The 15,217-nt window shown below is 44.7% G+C and overlaps 1 protein-coding gene across 2 annotated transcripts; it reads right to left on the bottom strand.

The window, feature by feature from the left end:
• Positions 1-2,102: 2,102 nt before the first annotated feature.
• LOC123412387 (putative pentatricopeptide repeat-containing protein At5g40405) lies at positions 2,103-6,242 on the bottom strand. 2 transcript variants are annotated; one of them, XM_045105332.1, is made up of 4 exons: positions 3,856-6,242; positions 3,538-3,771; positions 2,981-3,441; positions 2,103-2,488 (listed from the first exon to the last, which is right to left on the bottom strand). In XM_045105332.1, exon 1 carries the CDS (start codon positions 6,198-6,200, stop codon positions 3,972-3,974), a length of 2,229 nt encoding a protein of 742 aa, XP_044961267.1. In that variant the 5' UTR covers positions 6,201-6,242; the 3' UTR covers positions 2,103-2,488; positions 2,981-3,441; positions 3,538-3,771; positions 3,856-3,971. The 2 variants fall into 2 exon arrangements, with proteins under 2 accessions (XP_044961267.1, XP_044961266.1); XM_045105331.1 differs by having other exon boundaries at positions 2,981-3,771.
• Positions 6,243-15,217: the final 8,975 nt, after the last annotated feature.

Below are 15,217 nucleotides of genomic sequence, written 5' to 3'. Positions count from 1 at the left end.
GGGGCCCACGTGGCTCCACCGCCTCCAAACTCAGCTCTATTTAGTCCGTCTCGCCCGAAAAAAATCAAGGAGAAGAGTTCATCATGTTTTACGATACGGAGGCGCCGCCACCTCCTGTTCTTCATCTCGAGGGCAAATCTGGAGTCCGTTCTGGGCTCCGGAGAGAGGAGGTCATTGCCATCGTCATCATCAACCTTCCTTCATCGCCAATTCCATGATGCTCTTCACCATTCGTGAGTAATCTCATCGTAGGCTTGCTGGACAGTGATGAGTTGGATGAGATCTATCATGTAATCGAGTTAGTTTTGACGGGGTTTGATCCCTAGTATCCACTATGTTCTGAGATTGATGTTGCTACTACTTTGCCATGCTTAATGCTTGTCACTAGGGTCCAAGTGCCATGATTTCAGATCTGAACCTATTATGTTGTCGCCAATATATGTGTGTTTTAGATCCTATCTTGCAAGTTGTAGCCACCTACTATGTGTTATGACCCGGCAACCCCGGAGTGACAATAGCCGGAACCACTCCCGGAGATGACTATAGTATGAGGAGTTCATGTATTCACCAAGTGTTAATGCGTTGGTCCGGTTCTTTATTAAAAGGAGAACCTTAATATCCCTTAATTTCCATTAGGACCCCGCTGCCACGGGAAGGATGGACAATAGATGTCATGCAAGTTCTTTTCCCTAAGCACGTATGACTACATACGGAATACATGCCCACATTAGATTGACGAACGGGAGCTAGTTACTTATCTCTCCGTGTTATAGCTGTTACACGATGAATCACATCCGGCATAATCATCCATCATCGATCCAATGCCTACGAGTCTTTTACTACTGGTCCTTGCTACGTTACTTTGTTGCTGGTACTGTTACTCTGTTGCTACTGCTGCTATCACCCTACTTTGCTACTGATACTTTGCTGCAGACATTAAATCTTTCAGGTGTGGTTGAATTGACAACTTAGCTGCTAATACTTGAGAATATTCTTTCGCTTCTCCTTGAGTCGAATCAATAAATTTGGATTGAATACTCTACCCTCAAAAACTGCTGCGATCCCCTATACTTGTGGGTTATCAGTCACCGAACGAGGAAGACACAAAAAATTTGATGACATTTAATGATAGAAGAGGTTGGCCTAGCATGCTAGGAAGCATAGATTGTATGCATTGGACTTGAAAAAATTACCTAAACGCATGGCAGGGAATGTATTGTGACAAGTCTCGTGATGCAACAGTTGTGCTAGAGGCTGTAGCATCTCATGATTTATGAATTTGACGTTGCTTTTTTGGTATGCTGGGTACTCTCAATGATATCAATGTGTTGCAACTGTCTCATTTGTTTGCTAAGCTTGCTAATGGTGATGCTCCTGCTTGTAACATACTATCAATGGGTATGAATACATAAAGGGGTGCTATCTTGCTGATGGTATATACCCTTATTGGTGCACATTTGTCAAGAGCATCAAAGACCCCAAACTAGGAAAGAGTGTGAATTCGCAAGGGCACAAGAGGCAGCCCTAAAAGACATTGAAAGAGCATTTGGCGTTTGCAATCTAGGTTTGCCATTGTTCGTGGTCCTGCTCGATTTTGGGACAACCGATCCTTGGAAAACATCATGACATGTTGTGTTATTCTTTACAATATGATTATTTAATTTGTTTCGGTGATTTGAATAATTATTGTACTTTGAATGATTATTGTATTGTAATATTAACATTTACTTACATTGCACATTAGTAATTCTAATTTGCGGGGTTTTCAGTTTGCGGATCGACGCGGCAACGTCCGAGCAGACCCCGCACAACCGACTCGTAAAAGAGCATCTTCTAAGAATATCCTTTTTCGCACAACCGACTCGTAAAAGAGCATCTTCTAAGAATATCCTTTTTAGGGATCCGTTTTATAGGGTCTGACTCTGTCCACGCCGTCCCGCAAAACCATTTTTCCGCGAACTGTAAACGATTTTTACGGCTTTATACGGGGCTGCTAGAAATGCTCTTATACTAGAAAACTGGAATGTGTTTTCAGCAATAGGTACGACTAGAACACATGCACCTTTCTGTTTCAGTGTCAAAAACATAATTAACAGTCAAAAGCAAAATAAAATTGGTGTAGTATTTGATCAGGCAAATGCACGCTATATTCGGCTCGCGGTTATCGGTTCGACCCAATCACAACATTCAACAGAAACCAGATTGCTGGTGACGGATAAAATATATACAGAGGCGCATTATATGTTTCAGACACGGTACAGTTTTTGCAATGGACCTGCCAGCTATGCCGCCATGTACGTATCTATCTCTAATTCTTCCTCCTGAGAATTAGAGATAGATACGTACATGGTCCCCACCAGACTCAAAATCTGAAATGCTCCATCCCTTCCCTGCACTACCAAGCTCATTCAGCCTGTGCGTCAACTCAAAGCTGCAGTGACATTTTTCATTTGCTTCAGCGCCCCTATCTGAAGCACCCAATAGTTCCCTGCAGTGATCAGGCAGGCAGAGAGCTAAATCAATTTCAAAGAAAACAGATTAACAAGAGTTGAAACTCCAGACGCCAGTGAACCCAGATAGAGACAGACGGCTAAAAATGAACATATAAAAGAAAGTCAGGTTCCCGACCCTCCTAAGTCAAACATGGGAGAATTGATCAAGGTTCAGACCAATCAGTTATCTGACTGGCAGGTGACGTGTTCAGATCAGATCACTCAGATTCGAGAACCCAACTAATCCGAAATACAACTAGCATTGACCATGTTCCGACATATTAACAATTAAATAAGATCAGCAAGAAGAATAATGTGGTTCATGCGAGGATCAGATTCTTGCCAACTCAGTATGATGACAAGAAGATTCATGATATGCCGTTGGGGAAAATGGCATCTCGAGAGAGTAACCAGCTATGGCGTCGATCTGGTTTTGATCTCATGCGCTAGACTACAGAGCGCTTCTTGATTAAGCTATAGGCACTAACCTTCACTTGTTGGCTTCTTTGCCCACTTGGCATCTCTTTCATCCTTGGAGCATTTGTTTTTCTTTGTCCACAATATCGTAAAAAGAAGTTTGATAGCTGCAAAATGGTGGCTGGATGTTTCTCCCAACATCTAGAGAAGTCAGCCGGGTTTGCGGGTTAGCAACATTTGTCGACGGGTTAGCCAGCCTCGGCCCGATCCTCAGCTCTACCTTAATAATATTGATGACTAGTTCCTCCTGGGTACCACTCTTTTTTCCTTCTCCCAACATCTATCAGCATGTTTGCAGCTCTCTTTCCCAGCACATTTTCATCGTGTGCTTTGTAGCTCCATAAAAGTGAATTCCAGACCTTGGGAGAAAGGAATCCATAGGAATTCCATTTTGCCTCGCCCAGCATCAAGCATGGAATCACGGCTGTAGGTCGCCGTGGATGCGCCACCTTATTTGTCTACATTTTTTACCCTGAAATGACACAAAAAAGAAACCACCGGAATTACTGGTCAGGCCTGCTCAGTGGTCTATATGTCCCACCTAGACCATTGACTTTGGCTTAGTTACCCTTGGAGTCACCGAGCTGGCCTCTTCATTAACACGGCAACAAGTGACAGAACTGCAGTTTAGGAAAGAAGGGCAGCCATACAGATTACACGAGAAGAACATGGATAACATTCACTTCCATCAGTTCGATCTCCACCTGGACTATGTGTGTGATGAATGTTACCGTGTGAAGAGGAGCTCATTTCCAGTGAGCCAACTGGTATTCATTAGTGTGACACAACTGACCTTCTTTTCCTGATAAAGTAGCCATTGCTCTCAGAAAATGAACATGAGTAATCACTCTAATTTAAATGGCACATCAAAGAGAACAAATGATACCTTTGGCAACTTGGAATCGCGACCTGAAAGCTACTCTGAAGGTGAAATGGTATTATTTTTAGTGTTTCCTCATCCTTCAAGCTTTACACCAGGACCAGCGCCTTACAAATCGTTAATCACCAAAAATCATTGCAAGAACATACTCCACCCCTGAAGTGATGGAACCGACTACGGTCTCTAACTATGATTTCCCGGTTCCAAAGCCTTGAGATCAACTTGATTGCAGAGTGGCAGTCCTCGCAGACCCGGAGATTCTTTATGATATGAACCGGCAGGTTTGGTGCTAGACTAACGAGTCCAAATGCAATGGCCAGTTTCTCACTGTGTGCTAAAAGTGCCTGTTCTTTCTCTTCCTCATCGACATCCACTGTTATCTGCGACGTGATAGGTGAATATCCCGCTGACTTTAACCTGCGTCCAATCTCCTCCATCATTACAACAATCTCTGCTATTTGAGGATGTGATCGGTCACCAACTATAAACTTATGCACCTGCCCAGCCACAGCAATCGAGCTGTAGCCTGCAGTCTTCTTCACGCCCCTTTTTTCCATCAATCTCCTTATTTTTGATGCATCTTCCCATTGTCTAGAGTCAATGTAAATGTTATACATCTGGACATAGACAGCATCCTCAGCTGGCTCTAGCTTCAGAAGATGATGTGCAGCATTTTGAGCTAGGTCAACGTTCTTGTGGACTCTACAAGCACTCAAGATGGAGGCCCATATCACAGCATTCGGCTGCATTGGCATGGTCTGCACAAGATCCATAGCTTCATCCAGAAGTCCACTGCGACCCAGCAAATCTATCATGCAGCCATAGTGCTCAATTTGGGGGCGTATATTGTGCAACAATCTCATCTCGTCGAAGTACAGACGGCCTTCATCCAGCAGGCATGAGTGACTACAAGCAGTCAGAACAGCAATGTATGTAACTGAATTGGCATGAAAGCCATCACACTTCATCCAGAAGAAGTGCTCCAGAGCAGCCTTACCCATCCCATTGAACGCGAGACCTCCAATCATGGCGCTCCAAGTGTGAACATCTCTCACACTCATCTGTTTGAAAGCAACCATCGCCTCTTCCACCCTCCCACACTTCATGTACATGTCCAAGAGTGCAGTACCGAGGTAAACATCTCTTTCCACTAACCTTTGCTCAATGCAAGCGTGCAAGGCCCTGCCCTGTGGCAATGCACCTAAACTCGCTGAAGCAGTTAGAAGGCCCACCATGGTAAAATTATCAGCACCCAAACCATGTCTCCTCATCTTTGTGAAAAGAAGTAGCGCTTCTCTAAGCCGGCCACCATGGATGTACCCAGTGATCAACGAGTTAAATGTGATGACGTCATGGTCCTCCATCTGATCAAAAAGAGAGCGTGCAATGTCAACATGGCCTACCTTGCAGTATCCATCAATCATAGCATTCCATGGCTGGGGTCCTCGCCCCCTACCTAAAGCATCAAAAACCTCCCTTGCACGGCCAGTGTCACCACACTTGGCGTACATGTCAATGAGCGCAACTACAAGTTTGTCACTCATCAACATCCTCTTGTCCCCAACCAGCATGTGCAGCGAGCATCCAAAATTCAAATCCTTCAGCTGCCCACATGCCGAGAGCATGCCAATCACGGTAACCTCATCCGGTGCAATGCCATCAGAAAGCATGCTGTTAAAGCAATCCACAGCCTCAGCGGCCCGACCAGCACGTGAGTACCCCGAAATCAAACCAGTCCAAGTGACCACGTTCCTCACCGGAGCCCGTGCCAGAAGACGCCGCGCGTCATCGAGCAGCCCCATCTTGGCCAGCCCACTGATCACCGTCGTCCAGGCAACCACATCCTTCACAGAAGCCTCATCGAAAGCCCGGCGGGCATCGCCAGGGAGCCCAAGCTCAGCGTACATATGGATGATAGGGCTCGCAATGAGCGGCACAGCGGAGGGAAGCAATGTACGGAAGCATGCGGCGTGCAGCATCCGGCCCAGGAGGACGTGAGCACCGCCGCGGGCGCAGCACTTGAAGAGGAAGTGGAACGTGAAGGCGTCCGGTGGGACGTCCACACCGTGCATGCGCCGGTATAGGATTATGGGGCGGTCGGGGCCGGAGGAGGCGCGGAAGCAAGCGCGGAGCGCGGTGTCGAAGAGGAAGGTGGAGCAGGGCATTCGGTCGAACAGGCTGAGCGCGTAGCGGAGGTGGAGCGGGTCGCTGGGGGATATGCAGCTGGTGAGGGAGTTGAGGAGGTGCGCCGCGGATGGCGGGTGGAGGAGGCGTCCGGAAGTGGTGACGAGGGCGTGGAGCTCCGTGGCCTGCCGGACGGAGCCAGGGGTTGGCCATGGCGCCCGGCGCATGTCACGTCGCCGCTGCTCGCGGCGAAGAAAGACGGTCGTGTTTTTTATGAGTGGGCTCGTGTTTCTGTTAAGCTGCCTGGTTTTGTCGTTGTTTTCCACCATACCCCTGGGCCCAATTTGAATACATAGGATGCGGACGTGCAGCTCGGCCCATCTGTTCCGAAAGTCTTAGAAGAAATCATTAGTTAGCGACTATACCTTTCAACGATTACTCCTACCTTCACAGGTTACGACAAGTAGCATACTGCATGCGTGTTACTTGTCGTAACATGGAAGTTTTCCTTTTTTTTGTAGATTCATATTTTTAAAACGTTTGATCTCCTAAACCGTGCGTCCAAATGTCAAACCATTTTCACCGTTGACTTTCACGCGTCAATAACTTCAAAACTGGATCTCATGTTGATAGGTTTGAACGAATTTTTTTTCAAAAACAAAAAACCGAACAAAAAAATCATGCCTCACATGATAGAAAAAAAACAGAAAATGCATTTTTTTTGTCTTCGAGAGACACGGGTCGTGCCTCTCGCGGAAGAAAAACCATGCCTCTGGCGAAAAAAGAGAGAGCAAAAAACATGTTTTTTCTTTTCGAGAGAGGCACGGGCGTGCCTCTCGCGAAGGCAAAATCGTGCCTTTCGCGAAAGCAAAACCGTGCCTCACGCAAAAAAAAACAGAAAACGCATTTTCCCCTTTCCAAAAGGCACGGGCATGCCTCTCGTGAAGGCAAAACCGTGCCTTTCGCGGAAGCAAAATCGTGCTTGTCATAAAAAAATAGAAAACATGTTTTCCCCTTTCTAAGAGGCACGGCCGTGCCTCTCGCGAAAGCAAAACCGTGTCTCTCTAAAAAACATGTTTTTTCCTAAAAAAAAGAAAACACATTTTTTTTAGAAAAAAATTAATTTTGTTTTACAAAAATTACGAAAGACCAATGAAAAATCAGAAGACCAAAAAAATCCGGAAAATAACCACTCAAAAAAGACGAAAACGCATGCGAAAAAATATATGAAAAACAAAATCCAAAGGGAACGCTTAGAGCGCGACACGTGGCGGCGACCGAAAACGCGTCAAGTAACGGTGCATGAAAATGATCGCTGAAATGCTTGTGATGGAGTGCTCGCTAAGTAGTTGCTCTTCCAAAAGTCCTATTCTTAAGCCCTTTATTGATGACATATCCTATTTGATGCGTTACAGTGCATTTTGCAAACGGACGCCTGAAAACCTCTGAGCTGGGCCTGTCTGTTTAACTATTTTTTCTTTGCCTTTTCTTTTTTGTTTTTATTTACTTACATTTCATGAATCTTTTCCAAAATTGGTTAAGTTCTCTTTTAAAACGATGAATTTTAAAAAATGATTGAACATTTTTCAGAATTTGATGAACTTTTTACAAATTGATAAATGTCTTTTCCAAAACCAATGTTTTTTTCTCAAATTAATGAACTTTTTTAAGTTCATGAACGTTTTATTTGAATCTGTAAACTTTTTTGAATTCATGAATTGTTTTCATTTTATGATATTTCCTATTCATTATTATTTTTTTGGATTCCTGTTTATTTTCCTCAAATGTACACGTGTACATGGCCACGGTAGCACTGAAATAGGAGCTCCCATGCGAGACAGAGGAATACTCTCGTGTCGGAGAGGTCCAGATGGCCAGCCCAGACGTACTGGAGGCTACGGCCTTGTTCGTTGTATTTTTTCATTTTCATTTTTTGGATCATGCGACACTCGAATGACTAGAGGGATGTCAATTTGAATGGGAGTTATTAAGTAATTTGATTAATTGAACTCATTATCATGAACATAGTCAAAAGGTCTTTGCAAATTATGTTGTAGCTTGAGCAGTAGCTCTGTTGTTTTTGATAGGTTCATAGAGAAAATTTAGTTGAAAGATGATAGTATCAATTATGCGGACTGGGTCCGTAAACTGAGGTTTGTCCTCATTGCTGCACAGAAGGCTTATGTCCTTAATGCACCGCTCGGTGTGCTAAACCCCGAGCGTCGTTTGTAGATGTTGTGAACATCTGACATACACGTTTTTTATGACTACATGATAGTTGAGTGCATAATGCTTAACCGGCTTAGAATTGAGGCACTGAAGACGTTTCGAGCGTTGCGGGACATACGAGATGTTTCAAGAGATGAAATTAGGATTTCAGGCTCGTGCCCTTGTTCATAGGTATGAGACCTCCGACAAGATTCTTTCTCTACAAAGTAAGGGAGAAAAGTTCAATCGTTGAGTATGTGCTCAGATTGTCTGAGTGCTACAATCGCTTGAATCGAGTGGGAGTTGATCTTTCAGGTGAGATAGTGATGGTTCTCCAAAGTCACTACCACCAAGCTACTAGAGCTTAGTGAATAACTATAACATATCAAGAATAGATATGATGATCCTTGAGCTCTTCGCAATGTTTGACACCGCGAAAGTAGAAATCAAGTAGGAGCATCATTTGTTGATGGTTAGTAATACTACTAGTTTCAAGAAGGGCAAGGGCAAGAAGGGATACTTCATGAAACGGCAAACCAGTTGCTGCTCTAGTGAACAAACCCAAGGTTGAATCCAAACCCAAGACTAAGTGCTTCTGTTATGAGGTGAGCGGTCACTGAGGCGGAACTACCCTAGATACTTGGTAGATGAGAAGGCTGGCAAAGTCGACAAATGTATATTGGATATACATGATATTGATGTGTACTTTACTAGTACTCCAGTAGCACCACGGTATTAGATACCGGTTCGATTGCTAAGTGTTAGTAACTCGAAATAAAAGCTACAAAATAAACAGAGACTAGCTAAAGGCGAGGTGACGATATGTGTTGGAAGTGTTTCCAAGGTTGATGTGATCAAACATCGCATGCTCCTGTTGGGGAACGTCGCATGGGAAACAAAAAATTTCCTACACGTAGAAGAACTATCATGGTGATGTCCATCTACGAGGGGGATTTCAGGTCTACGTACCCTTGTAGATCGCACAGCAGGAAGCATTAATAAACACGGTTGATGTAGTGGAACGTCCTCACGTCCCTCGATCCGCCCCGCGAACCGTCCCGCGAACCGTCTCGCGATCCGTCCCACGATCCGCTCCGATCTAGTACCGAACGGACGGCACCTCCGCGTTCAGCACACGTACAACTCGATGATGATCTCGGCCTTCTTGATCCAGCAAGAGAGACAGAGAGGTAGATGAGTTCTCTGGCAGTGTGACGGCGCTCCGGAGGTTGGTGGTGATCTTATCTCAGCAGGGCTCCGCCCGAGCTCCGCAGAAACGCGATCTAGAGGAAAAACCGTGGAGGTATGTGGTCGGGCTGCCGTGGCAAAGTTGTCTCAAATCAGCCCTAATACCTCAGTCTATATAAGGGGGAGGGGAGGGGCCTTTCCTTGAGGCTCAAGGAGCCTCAAGGGGTTCGGCCGAAGGGGGGGAGGAGGAATCCTCCTCCAATCCTAGACCAACTAGGATTGGAAGGTGGAGTCCTTCCCTTCCTTCCCACTTTCCCTTTTTTTTCTTTCTCTTTGATTTTTCTTATCTCCTGCGCACGGGCCTTCTTGGGCTTGCCCACCAACCCACTAAGGGCTGGTGCGGCACCCCTAAGGCCTATGGGCTTCCTCGGGGTTGGCTGCCCCCCCGGTGAACATCCGGAACCCATTCGTCACTCCCGGTACATTCCCGGTAATGCCGAAAACTTTCCGGTAATCAAATGAGGTCATTCTATATATCAATCTTCATCTCTAGACCATTCCGGAAACCCTCGTGACGTCCGTGATCTCATCTGGGACTTCGAACAACATTCGGTAACCAACCATATAACTCAAATACACATAAAACAACGCCGAACCTTAAGTGTGCAGACCGTGCGGGTTCGAGAACTATGTAGACATGACCCGAGGGACTCCTCGGTCAATATCCAATAGCGGGACCTGGATACCCATATTGGATCCTACATATTCTACGAAGATCTTATCGTTTGAAACTCAGTGCCAAGGATTCATATAATCCCGTATGTCATTCCCTTTGTCCTTCGGTATGTTACTTGCCCGAGATTCGATCGTCAGTATCCGCATACCTATTTCAATCTCGTTTACCGGCAAGTCTCTTTACTCGTTCCATAATACAAGATCCCGTGACTTACAATAAGTCACATTGCTTGCAAGGCTTGTGTGTGATGTTGTATTACCGAGTGGGCCCCGAGATACCTCTCCGTCACACGGAGTGACAAATCCCAGTCTTGATCCATACTAACTCAACGGACACCTTGGGAGATACCTGTAGAGCATCTTTATAGTCACCCAGTTACGTTGTGACGTTTGATACACACAAAGCATTCCTCCGGTGTCAGTGAGTTATATGATCTCATGCTCATAGGAATAAATACGTGACACGCAGAAAACAGTAGCAACAAAATGACACGATCAACATGCCACGCCTATTAGTTTGGGTCTAGTCCATCACATGATTCACCCAATGATGTGATCCAGTTATCAAGCAACAACACCTTGTACATAGCCAGAAGACCCTGACTATCCTTGATCAACTGGCTAGCCAACTAGAGGCTTGCTAGGGACAGTGTTTTGTCTATGTATCCACACATGTATCTAAGTCTTCATTCAACAAAATTATAGCATGGATAATAAACAATTATCTTGATACAGGAATTATAATAATAACTTATTTATCATTGCCTCTAGGGCATAATTCCAAAAGTCTCCCACTTCTACTAGAGTCAATAATCTAGCCCTCAAAAAACAGTCGCGGATGAGGTTGAAGCGTCGTTTGATGTGTCAGGTCTTCTTGTGAAACCGTGGTTCCTTTCCTAAGGCAATGGCACCCGTATTGTCACAAAACAGGGTTATTGGATTCAGTGCGCTCGGCACCACTCCAAGATCCGCCATGAACTGCTTCATCCAGACACCCTCCTTAGCTGCCTCCGAGGCAGCCATGTACTCCGCTTCACATGTAGAATCAGCTACGACGCTTTGCTTGGAACTACACCAGCTTACCGCACTCCCATTAAGAATAAATACCTATCCGGTTTGCGACTTAGAGTCGTCCGGATCTGTGTCAAGGCTTGCATCAACGTAACCTTTTGCGGCGAGCTCTTCGTCACCTCCATACACGAGAAACATCTCCTTAGTCCTTTTCAGGTACTTCAGGATATTCTTGACCGCCGTCCAGTGTTCCACTCCTGGATTACTCTGGAACCTGCCTGCCATACTTATGGCCAGGCTAACGTCCGGTCTAGTGCACAGCATTGCATACATGATAGAACCTATGGCTGAAGCATAGGGGACGATGCTCATATGCTCTCTATCTTTATCAGTTGCTGGGCACTGAGTCTTACTCAATCTCGTACCTTGTAAAACTGGCAAGAACCCCTCCTTGGACTGTTCCATTTTGAACCTATTCAAAACTTTATCAAGGTATGTGCTTTGTGAAAGTCCTATCAGGCGTTTTGATCTATCCCTATAGATCTTTATGCCTAGAATGTAAGCAGCTTCTCCTAGGTCCTTCATCGAGAAACTTTTATTCAAGTAATCCTTTATGCTCTCCAAAAAACTCCACGTTGTTTCTAATCAGCAATATGTCATCCACATATAATATTAGAAATGCCACAGAGCTCCCACTCACTTTCTTGTAAATACAAGATTCTCCAACCACTTGTATAAACCCAAATGCTTTGATCACCTCATCAAAGCATTTATTCCAACTCCGAGATGCTTGCACCAGTCCATAATGGATCGCTGGAGCTTGCACACTTTGTTAGCATTGTTAGGATCGACAAAACCTTCAGGTTGCATCATATACAACTCTTCCTCAAGGAAACCGTGAAGGAACGCCGTTTTGACATCCATCTGCCAGATTTCATAATCGAAAAATGCAGCTATTGCTAACATGATTCGGACAGACTTAAGCATCGCTACAGATGGGAAAGTCTCATCGTAGTCAATTCCTTGAACTTGTGAAAAACCCTTTGCCACAAGTCGAGCTTTATAAACGGTCACATTACCGTCAGCGTCCGTCTTCTTTTTAAAGATTCATTTGTTCTGAATAGCCTTGCGGCCTTCAGGTAATACTTCCAAGGTCCACACTTTGTTTTCATACATAGATCCTATCTCGGATTTCATGGCCTCCAGCCATTTGTTGGAATCCGGGCCCACCATTGCTTCTTCATAATTCGCAGGCTCATTGTTGTCTAACAACATAATTGATAAGACGGGATTACCGTACCACTCTGGAGTAGTACGCGATCTCGTCGACCTGCGAGGTCCGATAGAAACTTGATCCGGAGTTTCATGATCATCATCATTAACTTCCTCCTCAACCGGCGTCGCAACGACAGGGGTTTCCCCTTGCCCTGCGCCACCATCCAGAGGGATGAGAGGTTCAACAACCTCATCAAGTTCTATCTTCCTCCCACTCAATTCTCTCGAGAGAAACTCCTTCTCGAGAAAATCTCCGTTCTTAGCAATAAACACTTTGCCCTCGGATTTGAGATAGAAGGTATACCCAACTGTCTCTTTCGGGTAACCTATGAAGACGCACTTTTCCGCTTTGGGTTCCAGCTTTTCAGGCTGAAGCTTTTTGACATAAGCATCACATCCCCAACCTTTAAGAAACAAGAACTTTGGTATTTTGCCATACCACATTTCGTATGGTGTCGTCTCAACGGATTTTGATGCTACCCTATTTAAAGTGAATGCAGCTGTTTCTAATGCATAACCCCAAAATGATAACGACAAATCGGTAAGAGACATCATAGATCGTACCATCTCTAATAAAGTACGATTACGACATTCGGACACACCATTACGCTGTGGTGTTCGAGGCGGTGTCAACTGTGAAACAATTCCATATTGTCTTAAGTGAGCACCAAACTCGAAACTCAGATATTCACCCCCACGATCAGACCGTAGGAACTTTATCTTCTTGTTACGATGATTTTCAACTTCACTCTGAAATTGCTTGAACTTTTCAAATGTTTCAGATTTGTGCTTCATCAAGTAGACATAACCATATCTACTCAAATCGTCAGTGAAGGTGAGAAAATAACGATATCTGCCGCGTGCCTCCACACTCATCGGACCACACACATCGGTATGTATGATTTCCAACAAGTCACTTGCACGCTCCATTGTTCCGGAAAACGGAGTTTTAGTCATCTTGCCCATGAGGCATGGTTCGCACGTGTCAAGTGAATCAAAGTCAAGTGACTCCTAAAGTCCATCGGTATGGAGTTTCTTCATGCGCTTTACACCAATATGACCTAAGCGGCACTGCCATAAAAACATGGCGCTATCATTGTTAACTCTAACTCTTTTGGTCTCAATGTTATGTATATGTGTATCATCACTATCAAGATTCAATATGAACAATCCTCTCACATTGGGTGCATGACCATAAAAGATATTACTCATAGAGATAGAACAACCATTATTCTCTGACTTAAACGAGTAACCGTCTCGCAATAAACAAGATCCAGATATAATGTTCATGCTTAACGCAGGCACTAAATAACAATTATTTAAGTTCATAACTAATCCTGATGGTAACTGAAGTGAAACTGTGCCGACGACGATTGCATCAACCTTGGAACCATTTCCCACGCGCATCGTCACTTCATCCTTTGCTAGCCTTCGCTTATTCCGCAATTCCTGTTTCGAGTTGCAAATATGAGCAACAGAACCGGTATCGAATACCCAGGCACTACTACGAGAGCTGGTTAAGTACATGTATATCGAATATACCTGATTTTTCTTTGGCCGCCTTCTTATCAGCCAGATACTTGGGGCAGTTGCGCTTCCAGTGACCCATACCCTTGCAATAATAGCACTCTGTTTCAGGCTTTGGTCCAGCTTTGGGTTTCTTCGTTGGATTGGCAACAGGCTTGCCGCTCTTCTTCGAACTACCCTTCTTTCCTTTGCCATTTCTCTTGAAACTAGTGGTCTTATTCACCATCAACACTTGATGCTCTTTATGAAGTTTTGACTCTGCGACTTTCAGCATCGCGAATAACTCGCGGGGTGACTTGTTCATCCCTTGCATGTTATAGTTCAACACGAAGCCCTTATAGCTTGGTGGCAGTGATTGAAGAATTCTGTCAGTGATAGCTTCTTGCGGGAGTTCAATCCCCAGCTTAGCTAGACGGTTTGAGTACCGAGACATTTTGAGCACATGTTCACTGACAGACGAATTCTCCTCCATCTTGCAAGCATAGAATTTATCGGAGGTCTCATACCTCTCGATCCGGGCGTTCTTCTGAAAGATAAACTTCAACTCCTGGAACATCTCATATGCTCCATGACGCTCAGAGCGACGTTGAAGTCCCGGCTCTAAGCCATACAAGACTGCACATTGAACTACTGAGTAGTCCTCCTTACGTGTTAACCAAGCGTTCTTAACATCTTGGTCAGCCGTAGCGGGTGGTTCATCTCCTAGCACAGCATTAAGGACATAATCCTTCTTCCCAGCTTGCAGGAGCAACTTAAGATTACGAGCCCAATCTACAAAGTTGCTTCCATCATCTTTGAACTTAGCTTTCTCTAGGAACGTATTAAAATTCTGGGTGACTGTCGCGTGAGCCATTGATCTACAACACAAATATATTCAAAGTGGACTTAGACTATGTTCAAGATAATTAGAGTTTAACTTAATCAAATTACTTGCTAAACTCCCACTCAAAAAGTACATCTCTCTAGTCATTTGAGTGGTTGATGATCCAATTCCACTAGCTCAAGTCCGATCATCACGTGAGTTGAGGATAGTTTCAGTGGTAAGCATCCCTATGCTAATCATATCAACTATATGATTCATGATTGACCTTTCGATCTCATGTGTTCTAAGTCCATGTCTGCACATGCTAGGCTCGTCAAGCTTAACCTGAGTGTTCCGCGTGTGCAACTGTTTTGCACCCGTTGTATGTGAACGTTGAGTCTATCACACCCGATCATCACGTGGTGTCTCGAAACGATGAATTTCATCTTGAAATTTTAGTGAGAGATCACCTCATAATGCTACCGTTGTTCTAAGCAA

This window comes from Hordeum vulgare, chromosome 7H (genome assembly GCF_904849725.1).
Source record: "Hordeum vulgare subsp. vulgare chromosome 7H, MorexV3_pseudomolecules_assembly, whole genome shotgun sequence".
Lineage (NCBI taxonomy): Eukaryota > Viridiplantae > Streptophyta > Magnoliopsida > Poales > Poaceae > Hordeum > Hordeum vulgare.
The sequence above is the reverse complement of the archived record's forward strand: the minus strand, read 5'-3'. Positions and strand labels throughout refer to the sequence as shown.